The sequence below is a fragment of the Pungitius pungitius genome, chromosome 17 (assembly GCF_949316345.1).
Source record: "Pungitius pungitius chromosome 17, fPunPun2.1, whole genome shotgun sequence".
Taxonomy (NCBI): domain Eukaryota; kingdom Metazoa; phylum Chordata; class Actinopteri; order Perciformes; family Gasterosteidae; genus Pungitius; species Pungitius pungitius.
In genome coordinates this window covers 11,038,211-11,058,641 of record NC_084916.1, presented here as the reverse complement: position 1 = coordinate 11,058,641, position 20,431 = coordinate 11,038,211, and the positions used below count along the sequence as shown (strand labels likewise).

Here is a 20,431-nt window from a genome sequence, read left to right as displayed (position 1 = left end):
CATAACAGCTGGTTGCCTTGGCAACAAGCACAATACCCTCAAACAGAAAAATGACAGAGTGACATTGCTGCCCCCCCACGTCATCTGCTCTAGTGAGCAGGAATACACACATACACACTAATGGCTGCAGCAGAGTCCGTCCTGTAGATCAATGCAATTGCTCGGCCTCAATGATCTCATCTTCTTCCGTTCTGTGTGTGTGTGTGTGTGTGTGTGTGTGTGTGTGTGCGCAGAAGGAGGGTGAAAAGGAGACAGGAAAGAGATGAAATGAAAGTCAGATGAAGAGAGCGAGATTCCAGAGCCAGCGGTGGCTCTCAGAGACGTTTTTATCGCTTTTATCATCATAAACATTGGCCTAGACAGTAAGCGGCATACAGTGTGTGTGTGTGTGTGTGTGTGTGTGTGTTTCTGTCTACGGTGGGAGATTCTGCAGTGTGACAGTTCCAGTGCCCTCAGAGCTGCACTGCCAAATTGAGTGCGTTTGTTGGTGACAAGAACATGTCTGGCTGACAAAGACAGCTGGTGACACCTTCAGTGGGCGCACAAACACACACACAAAAACATGCAAGGGTTGGCACAGACATCTCTCGCACACACAGACACACACAGGGAGGAAATAAAACAACAAACCATCACACTTGTAGCTTTGTTGAGGACAAATGAAAAGAAAGTGTGCAAACCTAGCTTAAGAACTAAATAATATAAAGAACAACACCTCCCTGTACACAGAGGACAACATAAAAGGACATTCAGGAGGGGGGAAAGGTTAGATATCTCACCTGTGCCGAGGAATCCTTTGAATCGCTCTCCCAGGCGCTCCACAAACGCAGCACAGATGTCTATCCCCAACAACGCCACCTAAGAAGAAGACACAGAGAAACGGTCCACGTGTGCGTTAGTTCAGGGCGGCGTCCGGTACTTTTCATGTAAACAATCTGAGCGAGGCGGCATCGATAGATCAATTCAGGTTCTCATTGTTTCAACAAAATATGAAGTCTGATGTTGGCCGCCTAAATGGGGTTTAACAAATGCTGAAACTATTTTTCTCTGAGGTTTCCTGACTCAGCGCGGGGGGGGGGGAAACAGGCTCTGAAGGGTAGTTTTGTACCATCTTTCCAGATGAAGCTCTTCGTATGTAGCGTGTGCTGTGTAGTTACAGAAGTTCTGTACTCAACTCAGACTGGCAGCTGCAAATGTTATGAATATTATTATTAATCAAGTTCACAGCAAGAAAAGCAGACTCAGGAGCCAACACAGATGTCCTACTGAGGTGTACTGTGGGTCAACACCTGTTTGTCCACAGCGCCCTTTGACTATGTAACCTTGTTGAGCCCTCTTTACACCATCTGCATTACAGCAGGCTACGACATTCTCATAAAAGTAGGCTATCAAGACACATGACTTCCAGATGTCAACATCGGTGCACTGAAGTCATGTGTTCCTTGGCAGTCCTCTTACGTATCGTCGGTGTCTCTCATCAGTCAGCAGGGAAAAATCGGGCTCGCTATACGACCCCCTAGCGGGACGGCAGACTGGATTTTTGCAGAGTGGGAGAGTGGAGTTTTCCACTGTGTTTCTGATTAGGATCACAACCCACACCGCGCCGTGCCGCTGGAATGCTTGCTTTGGCAGCGACGTGGTGAAACCGAACGGCCCGAAAAGCAGAGCCATTAAAACGGCATTCTCCAGTCTCCTCTGCCTCTAGAAGAGTCAGACTACAGGAGGTGTTTTTTCCCCTTTTAAGTAAAAAAAAAAAAAAAAAAAACTCTTGACGGCAGCCAAGAGTTACCACAGAAAAACAAGAACCCCCCCCCCCCAAACAAGCTTGGGCCCACAAGCATATGTCCTCTTCACTGGGAGAGACGAGAGATGGAAGCAGCTCATTCAAAACATACCTCTGTGTGACTGAGGTATGCAGGAGGAAAAAGACAACCTGTGAATATTTTGCCCATGAATAGCTCTTTGTTAAGACTTGGGTTGGTGCGTATGTGGGCTTAGCCTGCTAATTTGCATTCCGTGTACAGGGTTTATTCTGGATTGCACCAGCAATTTATCAATCAGCAATAAATCAGTCAACGACAAAGAAGCAAAAATAACAACATTTCTTGATGATTGTAAATTGAAGGTTTCTGGAAAGCTTGTTGGATAAAATGAGTTATTTGAGGGATGTTCTGTGATGATAATGTTGCACTGCTTAATAAAAATGTAATACATTAAACGATTAATCATTGTAAACAACAGTCAATGGGAAATTGGCAGCTTGCAAGTTTTGGGGTAATTATTGCATCATGGTTTGCATGTGAAATGATGAAGCATATGTGACACTATCTTAACAGATTAACAGGACAGAAGAACTAAACAAAAGCCCGGTGGTATCAACCCATGGTCAGTGCCGTATTCAAGCTCTGCTGCCCATAAATTCAGCATGGAATATTAATGCACTCTGTGTGACTCGGGTATGACGCAAGAGCAAAGAGCATGAGAGGAATCTGCAGTTCTTCCTAGTGAACGAGGAAAGGAGGAGGAGAAAATGACCTATTGTGAGAGAAAAAAGGACACATGGGGACAATGTGGAGTGGAGGAGGGCAATGGAACAGACTCAAAGCCTAGAAGGGGAACTTCGGTGCGATGGTCGTCTTTTCCACGAACATTTCATGTATTTATGAGTCCAGACTACTTGTGTTTTCCATTCACTCCCCAGGAGCCCATTTAGTCGTCCTATTCTGGCTTCCCCCTCTTCTTCTCCATTGTTTGTCTGCATCATCTCTCCATTCATCCCTCCGCGCTGACTCGGCATCTTAATCACAGCGACAAATGCTTGTCCTTGGGCCTGACAGGAAGACACTCGACTCCACTAAAAGCCTGCTGGATGTGGCCTCAGGGGGGTTACAGCTCATCACTGCCAGACACTGAGCTCATGTTACTGTATGTGTCAGCCACATGAAGGAACTAATCAGAACAAAAAGGGAGAGTTTAACTTGGTACAGCCGGAGAAGACATTCTCGGACGTGGATTTACGAGGGGGCAAAGGTTCACATTCAACAACAGCTTGTGTCTGATGAGTTGATTGAGAGGATGCATAAAAACTGCATCGCGTAACCACCCAATCAAATTATAGTAGACATTATCTACTTCTCGCTGCAAATAGAAATTAGAATGATGTATTGAAAAAATCATGACAACAAAAGGACAACAGTCACCCTTTAAACAGAGATACTGAGCGAGGATGCTTTCTCCATGCTGAATGGACAATTTCCACCCTTTTTTCCCCCTCAATTTCAGTTCAGGACTTAAGCTTCAAATTTCAGCCTGCCTTGAAAACAACTTCAGTTTGTTTGGTCTTGTTGTCCGTGGGGTGCCTTTGGCGAGAATGCTTAAGTATCTGAGATATGAAAACAAATGCGTACATGTCTCCACACACACTATATGCAAAACAGGTGTGAAAATGAAAAAAATAGGGATTGAGAGTGTCTGTAAATGTTAGAGAGCGAGCGAGGGATGGAGAGAAAGCAGAGGGTACAACAATGAGCCCGCTGACCCCTCCCCCATCCCATCCAGTGCTACAGTACACAGTCCTGACAATGAAACCCCCTCGCCACTGACACACGGGCCTGGGCGAATTAAACAGTACGAACCACAACAACCCAAAGGAATGCCCTGCAAAAGTCCTTTCGTCACCGGGGTGACCTTTTTAATGCCTGGCTTGTGTGATCCAGGAATAGACTGGGAGACACACTTAAGCCGTTTCTCGACCTGGTAAGAAGATGTGCTGCACAATAAAAAAGGGTGAATCAAAATGTGTATCTTCTGACTGGGTTTAAGATTAGAAAAACAGGGTTGATTGAGGGAGATCATAAAGTCCTCTTGGGACAACTTAGGTGATGACAGCTCGTTTGAAAGGACGTTTCTCTTCCAAAAGTTCCTCACATTGGAAAAAAACAACAACAACAACAACCGCTTAGCAAGAGTCCTACTATTCACATCCCTGGCCTGTGTCTTTCAGCTCAATGGGTGAACCATGGATAAAATAATTCATGAGCAGCTCGGGAGGAATGTCTGCTGCAGTGACACTGCGATGGCCCTCGAATGATGATCGGCCGAGATCGCTCACCTTGAAATTGCTGGAGTTGACCCATCCTGTCAGCTCGTCCATCGTCTTATCCAGCCGGGATTTGTCCTGCTCCACGTCCGGGGAGCGGCTCGGGTCATTGAGATAGTCGATGAGATCCTGGCCGACCTGCAACCTACGGCTAACATCTTTCTGCAACACCTGCTGGTAAAAATAGTCCATGTTGTCATGATCCTCCATTGGGCACTCGGGTGCCGTGGGGCCAGCCACTGGAGCCGGCCGAAGACAGGAGACAGGGGTCGGTGAGACGCGGCGGTGTGGAATGAATTTGACGAGGCGAGAGAGGCTTAGTGGTCTGGACTGTTTCTGGCCGATGTGTGATCATCAACATACAAATAGAAAAAAATACTGCCTTATTTGACGCACAGATCACCCCTCTGCTCAAATCAAAAGCTTCACTTTGTACAACAAAGACTTGGCTCGGTAGCTTCCTTATTGTACAATGTCCGCGCGGAAGGTTGAATTAAAACTTCAAAAAAGTTCAATGAACGTGTATTTGTGAAGCACACGGACCGGTTCCTTCAACATATCATCATCAAAACAAGCCAGCAACCGGGGTTGGCTAATTGTTATGGTAACAAAAATAGCACCTAGCTAGTTAGCACAGCGACCCAAACGGCTTCCCATCAGCTAGCTCCGCTAGCTAACGCTACTTCTCCGCAGGCCTAGCGCCCGGCTCCACTTCGCCTTTTTATTCCATGACCATGGGCTGAAAAGTCTGCCGGGCTTTCAGCTGTCGACTTCCTACGTCGCAAAGTTGCACCAAACTTCCACAATGAGAGCTCAGCTCCAGTCCCGCGGCAACTGGTTTCACTTTAATCCGGTAATAACCGCGGCTACCTATAAGCCCATTAAGAGGCGCTGAGAGCTTGCGCGCTGCCGGTGACTGCGGTCCACCAGGAGGAGCAACCGATCGACTATGAGGCCGACGGGTCTTTGGGCACCGCACAGGTGGCTAGCATAATGCCTGATGTAAAATTACACTTTATCAGATTTGCTGTGGACCTTGCTTAAGCTAAGATGTGAATATAGATGGACTAAGTACTAACATGCGTTATGTTTTCATCCCTCCTGGCCAGAAAAGATGTGTTTTCTGCAAAAGAGTCACGAATTGAACAAACTGCACGTTATATGTGGGCGGGTCTACGCGGCTCTTTGTTGACATCTAGCGGCTTTTCTACGTTACGACATGGATTTTGCCGCAGTTTACGTTACTGTTCATCACTCCGTAAGATACTAGAACACACAATCTTACACATGAGAGACAAATTACATTTACTATTAGTCACTTTATTTATTCATTTATTTTTTCTCTCTCAATATCTTTTATTTTCTTATACATACAACTGTTATAACAGCCGTCGAAGATAGGACATTAGTAACTCAGCCTGCTACTTATCCATCAGTCTTTCCTCATCTCCCTGTCTGCTCTCATTGTTTCAGTCCCGTCATTTCTCCTGCCAATCTCCACAGTTTTTTTGCACTCAGCACTACACAGCACTTGCCAGTCTCTTTGTTAAGCGCAAAGTCGGAGCAGCTTCAGTTCTTTGAATTTTCAGTGCTTCCAGTAGTAAGTCATGCCCTATACATGTGTTACTCTGCAAGGCAAGATAGATGATGTCGAGATCCTGTTGATCAGAGGGACTGTGAGTATAGAGGGAAATAGACCAGAGGTGTTGGGCCTTCTCAAGTCACAGATTTCCTTTTGTCACACGTTTTGTACAATTGGAGGAGTGGGAATTTTGAACTTATCCATTGATAATATATTAGACTGGCTTGCCATATCAAATGCTATTTCTAAACAATTTAATGTTTATTCTCATGTGCTGCTTTATTAATATAATGGATTATTAAATACAGACAATTCTTTATATCCTACATCATCAGTAAATTGCCAATTGCACAAACACTTCACTGAATTAACTTCATCAAATAGATACATTTGATTGTCAAAAAAGTTGAGGTGCCTTTGCTATCATTCTCAAAACAATTATCTCAGCTTTAAGCAAATTCCCATTTAATTTCAAAGAAAGTTTGCACCAACATTATCCCTGATTGATATCCAAACACACACAGCAGTTAATTTGAATAATCACAGTCCACATAAAACAGTGGGGACACCACAGTTGTATCAGTGTTACTAAACTCACTCTGACTAGTAGGGAGACTGGAAACCTACTGATGTAAACAAGTTTGTCTGCAGTGCTAACCCTAATCCTGGCTGTAAACAAATGCTTAAGTGGTCAAATAGGAGCTAGTGCACAAGGCTCCTGACAGGATTGGTTCAGGGCCAACATTAACACGTAGAGCACAGGAGAGGCACCTCATCCCAGCAGCATACAGTCAATCTAACACGCTGAGGGTCAGAATCATAAGTCCTTATTTTACAACACTTGCTTCTTCTCCACTTTAAAAACAATGACAAACAAATCTTCCTCTCTGCATCGACAGGCATGTACAATTACGATAAGCACTGAAAAAAAGAAAAACAAATATTTCCCCCAAAATTTTGAGGGAATTGCCAGAAGTCTTAGTCTTTTTTTAACATTGCAAAACATTCTCTGTACAAACAAAATTTAAATCTCGACCAAATTTGATCAGATGCACAAATATGTCACATGTCCCTTTCTGTACTTTGCGTTTTCTTTTCTCTTCCACACTAGAGTTGAGGTGGCTCATCAAAAGCTTCACTGAAAATCGCCATTTCCAACAGGCCAACTGTCCTCTACCTCCGTGCTGCGTGTCTTTTATTCAAAGCAGAATGAATCACAGGATTGTAGCATAGACGTGTCATGTGATTGGTTGAGATGATACTTCACAGAGAGAAGACTATTGTCCAAGATAACAACAGTCTTTTTTTTGTTTTTTGAAAATGATGCAGTGTAGTTCCAGTGTTCAGACCCCCTTACTCCTCAGCTGTCCAGAGGCGGTCGTCTTCTCCCAGAGATGGAGGGGGTCAGGGGTGGGAGGAGCAGGGTGCAGTGGAGAACTTTGTCTTTACAGTAAAAGAGAGAGAGAGAGAGAGTGCATCCATGTTGTTTCCACCCGCTCCTCCACGGCCAACCCCAAAGCAGCAATCCTTATTGGTGAGCAAGAGGAGAGAGGAGAAGCGGGTTCAACTGATCAGGGGTGATCAGTCTATGTATTGATCAGTGATCAGGAGCAGTGAGTGGGTCCAGCCCCTCCTCACCCCTACACCTACCCCAGTCCCTCCCCCTCCCTCCTCCAATCCCATCAGCCCATATCAGAGCAGCAGGACCTGTAGACAGAGGTGCCCACCCCTGGCCCTCCACTGTCAGAGGATGATGCAGCAGCGGCACAGACGCTGGCCACCTCCATGTACAGAGGGAGGGGGTGTCACTGGGGCAAAGTAGGCGTGGACTTTGATCTCTGGGAGGTGGGCCTGTGTAGGGAGGCGGTATATTATTATGAGAGTAAAACGAGACAGTGAAGAAACAGTGAAAAGCATTTTATAGTCTGTTTCAAGTCAACCGTTTTGAGAAAACCCATTTGATTCGCCTTCTTGTCAAGAGTTAGGTGACATAATCAATTCCACTATTCACAGTATATGAAAGAGTGGTTTTGATCTTCTCATCCAATTAACTGCCAGAAAGCAAATACGTGTATTTCCCAAAATGCTGAAAGGCATATCTCAATCTAGCATGAACACCAGTGTATGATTTAAAAAAACAAATAAGATAAAGAATAGCAATTTTAAGAACGCACCGATCCAATCCCCAACAAGAGCAGGTTGGCGTTATTTTCTCCCCCCCATGATTACCACTCACCCGGATGCGTTTGATGCCGGCCCTGGTGACTTGCTGGCAGTCGTACAGCTCGATGCGCTCCAGACGATGGCAGCTCTTCAGGTGCTCCAGGGTCACGTCAGTGATGAGGGGGCAGTTGTCCAGCTCCACCACGGTGAGGCGCTCCTGGCCACAGGTACTGCTGCTCAGAGCTCTGATGCCATCATCTGTGATCAGCTCGCAGTGGGACAGAGACTGCCCGGGACACAGCAAACCGCGTAGAAGACAAACAGAGAGATGGATTCAAGCTCCGTGGATGAGGCGGAGCCTGGCACATTATCAGAACTGCAGACGTAAATGTTTACCAGTGCTTGCAGGCGAGGGCAGTGGATGGCCAGCTGAACCAGGGTGTTGTCCGTCACCTGAGGAGAGGAGTAGCTTGAGTAACAAATATTAAGTATAATATTAACAATATTAAGAAATTGGATTGCTTTGTCTCTGTTTAATCTAATCTCTACCCAGACAAATCGATCAAAGTCAACAAAAATACCAGATTTAACAAAAACAAATACCATGAGAACGAGGGGGGGAATAAATAAGGAAACAAATGTTCTTACCAAAATACATTCTTCTAAGTCCATTTTTTCGAGCTCATGACAATTCTGTGAAGCGAAGCAGAAATTGTTCAACTGAACTGAAGAGAAATTGAAGTGAAATGGGTGGCCCAAAAAAAAAAGACGAGGAGACAGGACAAAGAGAGCTAAATGAAGCTCACCCTGGCCAGCACAGTGAAGCCGGCATCTGTAACATGGGAGCAACGTGCAGCTTCAAGGATCCTGAGAATACACAGACGCACAAAAACACAATGTGTAAAGAACCCTTAGACAATAGAACTTAGAGGGCGCGTTTGAGCCTGGTGAGATGTTAGACGTTGTCAGATCTTAATCTTATCTGTTCAACCGAATGTATTATCTACTTCACAGCTTTAGGAGGGACGGCTTGGGCAGTCAATTTAAGATGATTTCAATGCTCTGGTGCCCCTGTTGCCTAAGACTTTTCATGTTTACGAGTGCGTGGAAGGACAACACTGATGACAAATTTGCTCTGTTGATTCTGTCATTTTTATGAAGCTAAAATATCAAATACCCATGTTGATTATATACCCTTTTTGGATTTGACCATAGTGAATCTCCCTGAGTAGCATCGTTTTTGGACACTGAAACAAGCTTTTGGATTACTTGTGATGGAAGGAGGGAGAAGTATGTTTTTCTCACTTCAGTCTGGGACAGTTGAGTCCCATCGCAGTGAGGGAGGCATCAGAGATGTTACTGCACCCAGACACACAAAGGATCTGTAGCTTGTGGCATCCTCGGCACAGACTGACCAGGCCTTCGTCAGTTATCTGCTGGAGGCAACAGAGGTAGAAGACAAATTACAGAACAATTTGAGGCATACAGACACATCCATCATCATCCAGCAACCCCTTACCGTGCAAGACTGCATATTGATGGTGGTGAGTTCTGGGCAGTGTTTCTGAAGGTGTTTCAATGCTCCATCTTCCAGCTGGGTTGAAATAAAAAGAATGAAGTGTATTGTTAACAACACACCTGGATCAATCCGATATATGTGTTTTTGTCTGTTGAGAGGGAGAAATCTTTCCTCTATTACGTCCCTTTCTGCCCATTAGTTTAATCAATTCACGTGTGACTGTTAAAAAAATCAAAACAACTCAGCATAGATTATGTAAAACTAAATCCTAAATTCCATGGGCTGAAGAATGTACTGTGTTAGAACAGTAAGTAGGGAAAAGGGCAACATTCTCTTCAGTGGCCTGCTTTAATATATCACCAATGGACGTGTGTGGGTCATGATGTGGTTTGGTTTTTATTTGAAATAATATGGCATCATATACATCTTTTTTGAGTTTTCTAAAGTTGAACCATTAGTTTTTTCTTTACCCCAGGTGGGTAGTAAAATGTAGTGAACAACGTCCTAGAAGAAGGTGAAAAAATATTGTTCAGAAATGTTCCAATGCTTTAAACTCCCCAAAAGAAAGCCTAAAATGGCAACTGAATGAAATAATTAGTCGTACCTGCGTGCAACCTCTGAGGAAGAGAGCCCGTAAACCATTGCAACCTCGAGCCAGAGCCTCAATGCCGTCACGTGTGATCTGGTCACACCATGACAAGTTCAACATCTCCAGCATTCTGCAGCCATCACTGAGCAATTGCAAACAAGTGAAAATGAACAACACACGGGACATGAGAACCATAGGAAGATTTGGCTTCCTCGGCATAAGGAACACCAGAACTCCGATCCTTTTTAACATTAGATGTTGGTCAATTTATTTTAACTTTTCTGTGTTTTGTATGATATATTACATTATTTTATATTGTCTGTGTGGGGGCTTAAGAAAGGACTTGAGAAAAAACTTCTTTAAGGAATAATGTGTGTGTGTGGGTAACCGTGACAACACAAAGTCTGTAGGTGCTACCTGAGAGCCTTGAGGGAATGGTTGCTGATGGACACGCAGGAAGTGAGATCGAGCTGTTTGAGTTTGTAGCAGAACTTGCTGAGGCTGAGACAGGTGCTGTCTGTGATCTTGGTGCAGCCGTTCAGGTTCAACATTTCAATGTTTCGGCAGTTCTGGGCAAATGTCCTGAGAAACAGTCACAACCGCAAAGAGGGAGGGAGGGAAGAGTCATTGAATAAATAATAATAAGTCAGATGCACAGAGTTGCTAAGGAGCTAATTAACAGTCATCTTCAGGCCTTTTTGAGGTCGTTGTACCGCTACTGAAGCTTTGCTTTTTAAAGACAGATTAACTACAAAAGAACAGTGTGTGTCTCTTTAACTCAGTTACTTATAGAGGAGGTGGATACCCTCAAGTGAAACCATAGAACAGATCAAGATGTACGACCTGCTTCAATTAAATACCCCCTTATTGTTCTTTTTTGTACATAGTGAGATTAAACAGAATCACAGTCCCTTGATACTGAAGGGGGCCAAACTGCTTGTACCATGAATAATTCCACATGAACATAATCACATGAAACTAAAAAGCAAGTAATCACACCTAGAGATAAAAGCAGGACCACACTTAGTATATGAGTGTATGCCAGAGTGGTAATCTCACTTCATGGAGGCATCACCCACGCTCAGGCAGCCTCTGAGGCTCAACTGCCTCAGGAACCCTCCGCAACGCTTTGAGATGTTCTCCACCACGCGTCCCTGACAGCCAGGAAGAGAGAGAGAGAGAGATGGGGAGAAAGTAAGTAAGAGAGCGACATGACTCAGGCCACAGGACGGAGGATCAGCTGTGACGTCACAGTCTGCACCAATGCCTGAAGACCCAGCGTTAAGCCTTGTGCTGGATAATGCTACTCAACAAGCGTGCACGCACACACACACACACACACACACACACACACACACACACACACACACACACACACACACACATACACACACACACACACAAAGACAGCAATGGCTGTAACCCTGAGTCCCTACTGTAGATCAAAATAATTGCTCAGTTTAAATGATCGCATCTTCTTCCCCTATGTGTATGAGTGTGTGTGTGTGTATGTGTGTGTTTGTGCATAGGAAAGGACACGGGTACACTCAAATACTCTCTTTGCTTCACTCTACCCACTGCTCACCTCTATGTCTTTCTGGAAGTTGAATAAGTCAATCTTCTGCCAGTTACTGCCGTCCAGCGCCAGGACATTCCACGCCTGAGAGGGTGATGGACAGGTTGTCGACAGGGACAGACGTGTGGGTCAGACAGAGGTGAATGCTGATCCGGGACAAATTAATTAACTTGGTCTCTTTGTTCAAGGAGCAGGTGCCGAAGCTGCCGTTTTGGATCAATGTTAACTAATAGTATTTTAACTGGTAGAAGGAAATTAAACTGTGTATTATAAAAAGACTGGAAATGTAGATGCACCGAACACATTCATTAAGGTCAATGAAAAAAAGCTCAACTGTAAGAGCAGTTGTACAAGAAGCATTCTGCATTCACAGTGCATGGGCAAGGCTTGTTATTATTCACAGATAGCTCATTCATAAATGGCTTCAGCTGTGGTGCACTTTGGCTAAACAACGGCCTACTAAAACTTATCCAGCAGGTGGCAGAATAGTTACAAACATTTCCAGAGAATGCAATGATGGTTAAACCAGTTTAAATTGTACCATAATTTGGATGTACAATAATCCATTCTTTGAAACCATATGTAGAAGTATGTTAGTCCACAATGGAGGTATAGTTAAGGAAGAGCTTACCTTGGAAACTTGGGCACACCTACAGAGTGTTACCACGTCTAGGTAGGAGAATATTCTAGAAATAGACACAAAAAACCAGTGTGTGAGTTTGTCACGATCACTTTCACATAAAGAGCTGCATTCTATTTTCTTTGGAGTGATTAAAGACGTGTTTCTGTGCGTGTGTGTGGAGAGCAGAACAATCCCCCGTGGTGTTCGGTTGGGAGCCGGAGAGCCCCACAGACAGGCAGTGATTGAGCCGTGGGGCAGGCCGGCCACAAAGGGCTGCATGCAGCCGGCTACTGGGTCAGCTCAATCCATTAATCTGCCAATGAGTAATCTCTGGCGCTCAGACAGGCCCGGGCCACAGACAGCATGTGACAGACGGACAGACGCACGTACATGTACAGAAGGACGGGCCTACGCGAAACCCAACGTGTACACAAAACAGCTAGCGCTCATAGGAGGTGCCTTAAAAAGGGCAGACCTACATAAAATGTGGGCTATTCAGAGAATTGTCACGAAGCCAAAGCTCTGAGTGCAGCTGGGGTCTGAATGTCCTTTTAACCCTTTGAAACAGCAGCCGGCCATTGTCTCCTCCGTATAGACGGTGGACAAAGGCTGTGTGTTTTGATGTGCGTTGGGCCAGGGCATGCTGGGACATGTCCGTATAATCTATACCGGAGCCGCCAACCGGGGAGTACATACACACACACACACATGATCGACAAAGCGGGGCATAGACACACACACACACACGCTCGCACACAAACAAAGTCCTCGGAGTGATTGCAGGACACCAGAGAAGCCGACCAATCAAGCAGTCGCTCATTGATCTCCCTCCTAACGAATGGTTAACGTCTGTGACGCTGATCATTCACCAACAGACTGTTTTGATTGAGGCAATCTGGCTTTCCATTAGTTGTGCGGCGTGGGAGGACTTCTGCTGACCACAGAAGAATTCTGTTAATCAAACTCAGAGGAAAGCCAAGTCACTTTTATTCGGTGAAACCTGTTTGGCATTTACGCTTAAAGCATAATGGTTGAGAAGAGACCTGATGCTTTTTCAATGGAGACGGACTGTTACTGTAGCTGCATCACTCACTTCAAAGGTAATATAAGAGGGAAAATTCCAAGGAAAGGCCCGACACAGACAGAACTGAACATATGAATGTTGCTTTTGATTGCTTCCTCAAAGGCTGCCTTTTTTTCATTCATACAGGATTTTGATGGAGCGCAGTCCCATTTGCAGACAAAATGTTCATCTGGCTCTTAAAGCATGGCAAGATAAGAGTCAAACTTTCTACTTTCTGAGTAACTCCCATTGGCACCTGAATTTGTGTGTTGGTGAGGAAGCTGCTGAGTCACAGTCACAGTTTACTCAATTCATATCCATGCTGCATGGCCTAGATAACAGCTGTTTACAATTCACCGGCTGAAAGGCAGGCCGACGCAAAAACAAGCCAGGTACACGGCCGCGCTCGTACATTAAACATAAGCAGTAATGCTAATGAGAAGGCTAATTAACTGACTGATTAACAAACATTCCACGTGGCAACGTCCTTGGTACTGCATAGCACATGGGTCATCTACACAGAACCTTTATTTGGGCTGGTGACTCGTACAGTGTTGCGGTGTCGGGCTTTAACTTCTCTCTCGGGTCCATGAGATGTAAAGAGTTTAACAACACAGTTTCTCCATTAAGCCACTGTGTTGTAGAAACGCACAACAACAGTCCTTCAATCGATTGGTTGATCCACCGAAGATCGGCAGCTGTTATGATAATTGAATAATCCTTTAAGACTCAGTTAAAGACACATGTTGTTTCCAGATGCTCAAATGTGAAGATTTGATGGCTGTCCTTACCTACATATCATCATTTTTTTAAAGAAATATAAATTCCTGACTTTTCATTTCAATTGATAAGATGATTAAATCATTGTTATTGATAACAAAAATAATTGTAAGTGTTACGCCTGAAGAGGTAAAAGGGTCCATTACTTCGAAAGAAGACTTATGAAAGAAACCAGGTACAAGATAGTCCTTTCCTGTGAAACACAGTGACTGGGGATAACAAAATACTAAAACAAACGGCTCCAGCCAACCCACTTTCCATGGTTTAAAAACAAGATTAACTGCCATAACAATGAGTCTTCCTCACATCTGATGTTGTGTAAGTGTCCCGATGTGACACACGTGACAGTAGATCATGTGTTGCAGCAGCGAGTGCATCATGCGAGTATGTGTTTCTCTTCCCACTAGTGAAAGCAGGGCTGGTGGTAATGGGCGTATTGGTGGTCTCTATTGAGCACAGCTGGGGTGGCAGAAGAGCACACACAGCACTGCGGAATTCCCCACCAGCTAAGATGGGCTATTTATAGATACACACATAGACACACACACACACACACAGGTACAGTTTGCATAGGGCTAGCAGGAGTGTTTTTGACACACACAGACACAGATAACACACGCACAGAAACAAACAGTGCACATTGTGTGTCTGCAGAGAGACATGCAGATGCATCCTTTACGAAGCGTGGAGGATGGACACGTGTGAGGGCGTGCGTCATGTCAGATTTATGGGTCACTGCTGCTGTAGGACAGTAATATTGGTCCGTGGTTCACATCGTTTACGAAAGCTCATTTCAGACTAGAGATCAACAAACATCAAGCGAAAACACACACCTACAGATAACAGTTTTGCTAAAGTAACCCTGACCCGAGCCCTTTCCCAAGATATGTTGTGTGTGTGGTTTTTTATTCGAAATCTTACCTCAGTAGAAGCTCTTTGGGAAGCTTCTTGTTAATTGGAGCTTCATCGCTGTTTGAGAACACCTGCCAGGACACACAAGATAAACATTAGCAACAATTAATGTGTGTGTTTTGCCCTTTAAGCGGTCAATACCAAAAGGAGACACGGGCTGTGAGTACAATGGCAACAGAAATCAAAACTTTGACACAGTATACATACATAGCAATAGGTTGTTGTTTTGGTTACATTTTCGATTCACATTTTTGTGTTAAAATGATCCTCACCCTTTTGTACATTAAAATAATTTTTGGTCACTTTAATCGCACACCATTGTGTTATTACAATGGGGACAAAAGCCATTTTGCAACTGTGGAATTTTAACTGATGCTTCAGTAAAATTAGGCATCAGTAGAAGCAGTTATTGAAAGGAGAATGGTATAATTCAAAGTTAGTCTTTTTAGTAAAAAAATGATGTGAATTCCTCCACTGTGTTCGAGCAACGAAGCCCAGGGAGAAGCAACTTATTACATCAGTTGCTGTTGCAGTTGAAAAAGCTTTGGCATCTCTTCGTAGTCTCTTAGTTTGTGAGAGACTTCAAAAAATGTGAACCTATCCTTTAATAAGAAATTAGAACCTCACATCTTTGCAGCTACCAGTGAGAAATAACGAAATAAGAAATCCTTACGCCATGCTAACAAACAAGCCAGAGCTACATTTAGCTTTCCACGTCCGCTCCTTACAAAAGCTTATAATTCCATTAGCCTGGTCAGCTCGTTGGCACGCTTATCTCAATTAGTCTACTCGCTAAATGTCTGGCCATCTGCTGATATAAACACACACACACACCTGCAGGTGACTCAAGTCAGATCTCGCTGTGTGAAGAACAGAGGCAGAGCATTCTAGATCAGGTGGGTTGCATTCAGCCATGAATTTAAATTGCGTCAAACACCCACATTCGCTGTGCGGATCTGCAGACAAGCATTCTGCCAGTGATACTCTTGTATCCTCAAAGACTCAGAAACCGTGTCTAATGAAGGGGGGGGGGGGGGGGGGGGGGGGGACTCCCTGCTGTTTCAGACGCAAAACACAAACACCGAAATGTTAGGACACAAACGGGGAGCCAGGGAAAGGCACCCAAAGGAGCAAAGGTTGATTCTGGAAACAGTCCTGGCTCTGTGTTATCTTTGTAACCGATGCAAGCTCCTAGAAGGAGGAAGCAATAAAAAGGAGAGGGGAGATGGTGGGGGAGAGAGAGAGAGGGGGAGACAGGAAGTTGGAGCAGGAGGAAGAACTAACTTTCAGAGGGAAACAAAAAAAATGTCGCTACAGTCGGGAAATTCCAGCCAAAAAATATGGAAGAACGTCATTAAGATTGGGCTGAAAAGAGAGGAGGGCGAGGGAAGGAGGAAGTAAAAGTCACTTGAGAGGAAATGGGTCCAAAAGACAGAATAGATGGAGTCGGTCGAGTGAAGGTCCGGCTGAACAGGTTTGAATGTATACGTCCACGCTCAGGTGACAACAACACAGCAGACAAAGAGCTTTGAAAACCGACCTAAACCCATTCTTTAACCATATCCAATAGGAGCTGCAGAACACAAGTCAAACCTTTTCCATTATTGCTTCTCACATACCTGTATATAGAAGGACACATTCTCACAATCTTCCCATGAAGGTTAGCTTCAACTACTTAATGAAGGTTCAAACAAAACAAATTCTCTGAATAAACGCTTCAGAATAAAACCTTCATCAAATTGGTGGGATTTTCCGTGTCAGTCATCTTTATGATCAATGAAGTGGTCAATGAAGTGATCTGAAAGTGAGTTGTATAATACTGTGTGTGCTGAATGGGAGGAAGAGACAAGGCCTTCAGTTCATTGACTCAGTGTCTCTCTGGAGCCAGAGGTGGCTTAGGATTTAGGACTAAATTTAGACTTAATTCCAAACCACCTCTGTAACACATCACTCACCTTTGACCTTTTCTTCATCAGAGCAACACACAATCTGAACAACTTAAACCTAGTGAGCTCCATATGTGACTAGTTTGAAAAATCTAAATCTTTTTTCTCATTTTGGAGGATAAAATAGAAGAAAAAGACCCTGACCCCCTGTCCTCTTTACCTGCAGTCAGAGATATTTCATAATAACAGCACTTCAGACATATTTTGGACGACGGGGTGCTTTTGTTTGATATTGGAGACCTGAGGTTGGTTCACCTACCACTACTGATACTCCACTTATCACAACACATCATTTCTGAGAACTCATCAACAAAAATACATAATCAATTGGTTTCTACCCTATTTCTAATCAGTTTGATTCACCGGTCAATGGGCAGAAAGTTAAAATAGGATGGTGTGTAACACAGACCGGATGGAGAAGTATTTGTTATGAGATCTCCTCCATAGCTTGGAAATCATGACGGGGAGCTTCATCTGTGGAACGCATGCTTCATTAAAGTTATCACCTCATCATTCTGGGGCCTTCGACCCTGTGCCAGCAGAGCTGCATTCCCATGCAAGACGTTTCTCGCTGCAGTCATACTCCTATTCCTAGACTTTGTACAACTGGATGGATATGGAAACTGGCTTTCTGAACTTGTATTGCAGGCTAACAATATAATACATTTGCCTACATGTGTCAACTCTAAACCTGAGCCATGCAATGACTACAGGTGGTCTTGATCCAGGTGGGTGCTATAAAAGCACCCTCTCTGACACACACACACACACACACACGGTCACACCGGCTGGATTCCCACCACACACGGGTGTTCATCTGAATCTAAGAAGCTTACAGCTCTGTTGAGAAAATCCACTGATATGGCAACACACACACACACACACACACACACATCAGCGTCACCACCCCCCTCTGTTCCCATTAACGCACAAAGAGACACGTGGGTTCATTCTCCGGAGGGCGAGCCGAACGCATGACAGAGAGAGTCAAGTACCGTCCAGTTCAACCCAAAAGCATCTCAACAACGTGAGAATCATATTTCAGATATGGAGGGCTTCCAGCTCAGGAGGACCGGATCACCGGTTGGACCGGAGTTGATTGATGGTTTGTACAAAAATAGAGATGTTGACACTGTGAAACATGGATATTACCGCTTGTCATTTGCATGAATTGAGTGCATGTGAGCTAAACTGCACTTTAAAAGCAATCTGTTCAAATGAAACAGCGTTGGAAAGTAGGTTTATTCATGAACTGTACTCCACAATTTTTTTTTCAAGCTATGCCATAAGCCCCTACATTTCAGATTACTGCACTACAATAATTTACATGCAGTTGACTGGTCCCTTGGAAAAGGAACTTTTTAAACACCAAGTATATATTTATCTTCTAAAATATGTCATGTTGTTATGGATTAAACTACCCAGTGATAAAAAGGAATCGTCTCCCTCCAGCTGCTACAACATACGCCGCTACATACACAACGTGTCATTGATAAGATTAAGCAGTATAACAATGACATGGATTGTTCTGCCCCGCAACATGAGCTTATGTTGGATAGGAAAAATACATAAAACACGGCAAATGTATGAAGAATGCATGATGTGTTTTTTTAAGGTATTGAGGTAAAAGGAACAGAATGGTACTTCCACCATTGCACCAAGCTCTAACACACGTACACACACACACACACACACACCACTTTTCCTGGGAAAGGTTGTATAAGGACACATGGTCATTCATATGCACTGTGATGTTAGAGATTCTTCAACACTTGAAGGGCCGCCAGCAGGGTGCCATCGCAGGAAGTGTCACGGTGTCATCTGCCAAAACCCCAAAAGGGAGGACTAATTGAATGCTGTTCAGTGCTTTTATTTACAACACTACTCTGCATCTGCAGCCCCCCCCCCCCCCCCCCTGGCACCTCTGGTGACAGAGCCTGCCAGCCACAGCTCCCCCACCCACCCACCCGCCCTAATATACTGACTACCCCCAGCCACAGCCCTTCTGTCCCGCAGTCCAGAGCTGCGTGTCGTCGCTGTCTACTGGCGCGACAGGACACAACAACGTGATTTCGGATTACCCTTGAACAACAAAACGCCTCGGCTGCTTGGCTGCACGTAGGAGTACGGTTCATCACACGCACACGTAGTTTGCTTTTACCCCCCGCGCGCGCACACACACACACACACACACACACAAACACAGGGACTCCCACGTCTAGTAGAAGCAAACAGTTGGACCATTGGTGGTCCACTCCCTCTGTCATACCTCGAACCGGCCCTTGGTGATACCGTTCATGTCTGCGGCGGCACGTCCCTGCTCCACACGCCGCACGGACACCCGTCGAGCCCGTTGGACGAACGCCGTTATTGTTTTTTTTAATTATTATTTGGTCTCGGCCGGGAGTGTAAGAGCCGAGTCCCCGAGCTGGGTCCTCACACCCGCCTTCTCCTCCTCCTCCTCCTCCTTCTCCTCCCTGGCTCCCCTCCCCACCCACCCGCTGTCAAGCGGGGCTCCCGTCCCTCCGGGTCAGTGAGGGCGGGGCGGGGCGGGGTGGTGGTGGTGTCGGTCCGCGGCGGCCTGCGGTAACCGTCAACGGTGGCGTTGCCTCGGGAGACCAACGGCTCCCCGAGCCCGTCTCATCACGGGGGGGGGGGGGGGGGGTGCTACCGAGATAACAATAACAACACGGACGCTCCGTCAAGTGACTCTACTTCCGCCTCTCCCTTCATCGCTCCGGTGCGAGTCAGCTGGCTGCGAGTCTTCCCGGGTTCGCTTGAAGAAGAAACAACACCGGGGAAGCGCTGCGGTGGCGTCCGCCTTCATCCCTCGCGGCGCGCTCCCGTCACCAGGCACCCAGTTCTCTCTCAATGTTTTTCTTTTTCTCACTCGCGCACTGGGGGAGGGGGGAGTGGCTTACGTGACGTCATTGCTGCGGGAAAAACACGCGTGGTCGATATGTTTTGATTGTGGTGTGTCTTAAAATTACGACAAAGGTGCTTTTTTTTTGCCGCGTTCACTGTGGCGCTCGCGGATATGAAGAAACCGAGACGGTGACCTGACACGAACCCGTGGGTCTGAGTGAACGAAAGGAAGACACCTCGCTTCCGTGGACACCAGATCCAGGAGCAAAGACTTTGTCTGCAGACACCAACCTCCCCCCCCCCCCCCCCCCCAAGAAAAACATGACTGGCGTCTCTGCCACTATGAGGTCCATGTCATCGGTGGTAAAAATGGAACTCCTTAAGGAAAATAAAAAAACATAAAAATAAAAATAAATCAATAAATGCCCCATCTCGAAGTGTTATGAATTATTTGTTATATGTGGAATATAACTAACCCTAATGCATCGTATTGCAGCTTTTTGAGGTATAGCTAAACGTAACTACTTTACAATGTCAAGACGTCTGATCTCCAAAAAATATTTCGCCTTCAAGTAGCCCTACTTTACCCTCCTTTTTGTTCAATACTAAAGTCAACGTGAGCTATTGTATAAATGGCTGAGGAGACTGTGAGCTGCACATCCAGAATAAAATATATCTCTGCAGGTGCTCTCAGCATCCACAGCTAGAGGGCAAT

General features: G+C 45.1%; 2 protein-coding genes across 8 annotated transcripts in view; both read right to left on the bottom strand.

The window, feature by feature from the left end:
• clasp2 (cytoplasmic linker associated protein 2) overlaps positions 1-5,031 on the bottom strand; it is a 42,404-nt gene extending 37,373 nt beyond the window's left edge. For all 6 annotated transcript variants that reach the window (XM_037474187.2, XM_037474190.2, XM_037474195.2 and 3 more), the window contains exons 1-2: positions 4,112-5,031; positions 780-858 (exon numbers count right to left, since the gene is read on the bottom strand). In XM_037474187.2, the coding sequence (XP_037330084.1) occupies positions 780-858; positions 4,112-4,309 (277 nt within the window). In that variant the 5' untranslated portion in view covers positions 4,310-5,031. The remainder of the gene's footprint in view (positions 1-779; positions 859-4,111) is intronic.
• A 369-nt stretch (positions 5,032-5,400) lies between these two features.
• Positions 5,401-19,735, bottom strand: fbxl2 (F-box and leucine-rich repeat protein 2). Of its 2 annotated transcripts, none has more exons than XM_037474751.2 (14): positions 19,121-19,735; positions 14,915-14,976; positions 12,160-12,214; positions 11,538-11,612; positions 11,012-11,106; positions 10,370-10,534; positions 9,968-10,094; positions 9,364-9,438; positions 9,150-9,280; positions 8,651-8,711; positions 8,493-8,537; positions 8,241-8,297; positions 7,918-8,130; positions 5,401-7,532 (listed from the first exon to the last, which is right to left on the bottom strand). In XM_037474751.2, exons 1-14 carry the CDS (start codon positions 19,148-19,150, stop codon positions 7,425-7,427), a joined length of 1,299 nt encoding a protein of 432 aa, XP_037330648.1. In that variant the 5' UTR covers positions 19,151-19,735; the 3' UTR covers positions 5,401-7,424. The 2 variants fall into 2 exon arrangements, with proteins under 2 accessions (XP_037330648.1, XP_037330649.1); XM_037474752.2 differs by having other exon boundaries at positions 9,150-9,277.
• Between the last annotated feature and the right edge of the window lie 696 nt (positions 19,736-20,431).

Excerpts from the sequence above, each read along its gene's own strand:
- fbxl2 (XM_037474751.2), bottom strand. The coding sequence starts at position 19,150 with ATGAACGGTATCACCAAGGGCCGGTTCGAG. Across the intron at positions 12,215-14,914 it reads CCCAAAGAGCTTCTACTGAG|AATATTCTCCTACCTAGACG; the intron begins GTAAGATTTCGA and ends GTCTATTTCTAG. Across the intron at positions 7,533-7,917 it reads CCGGCATCAAACGCATCCGG|GCCCACCTCCCAGAGATCAA; the intron begins GTGAGTGGTAAT and ends CTCCCTACACAG.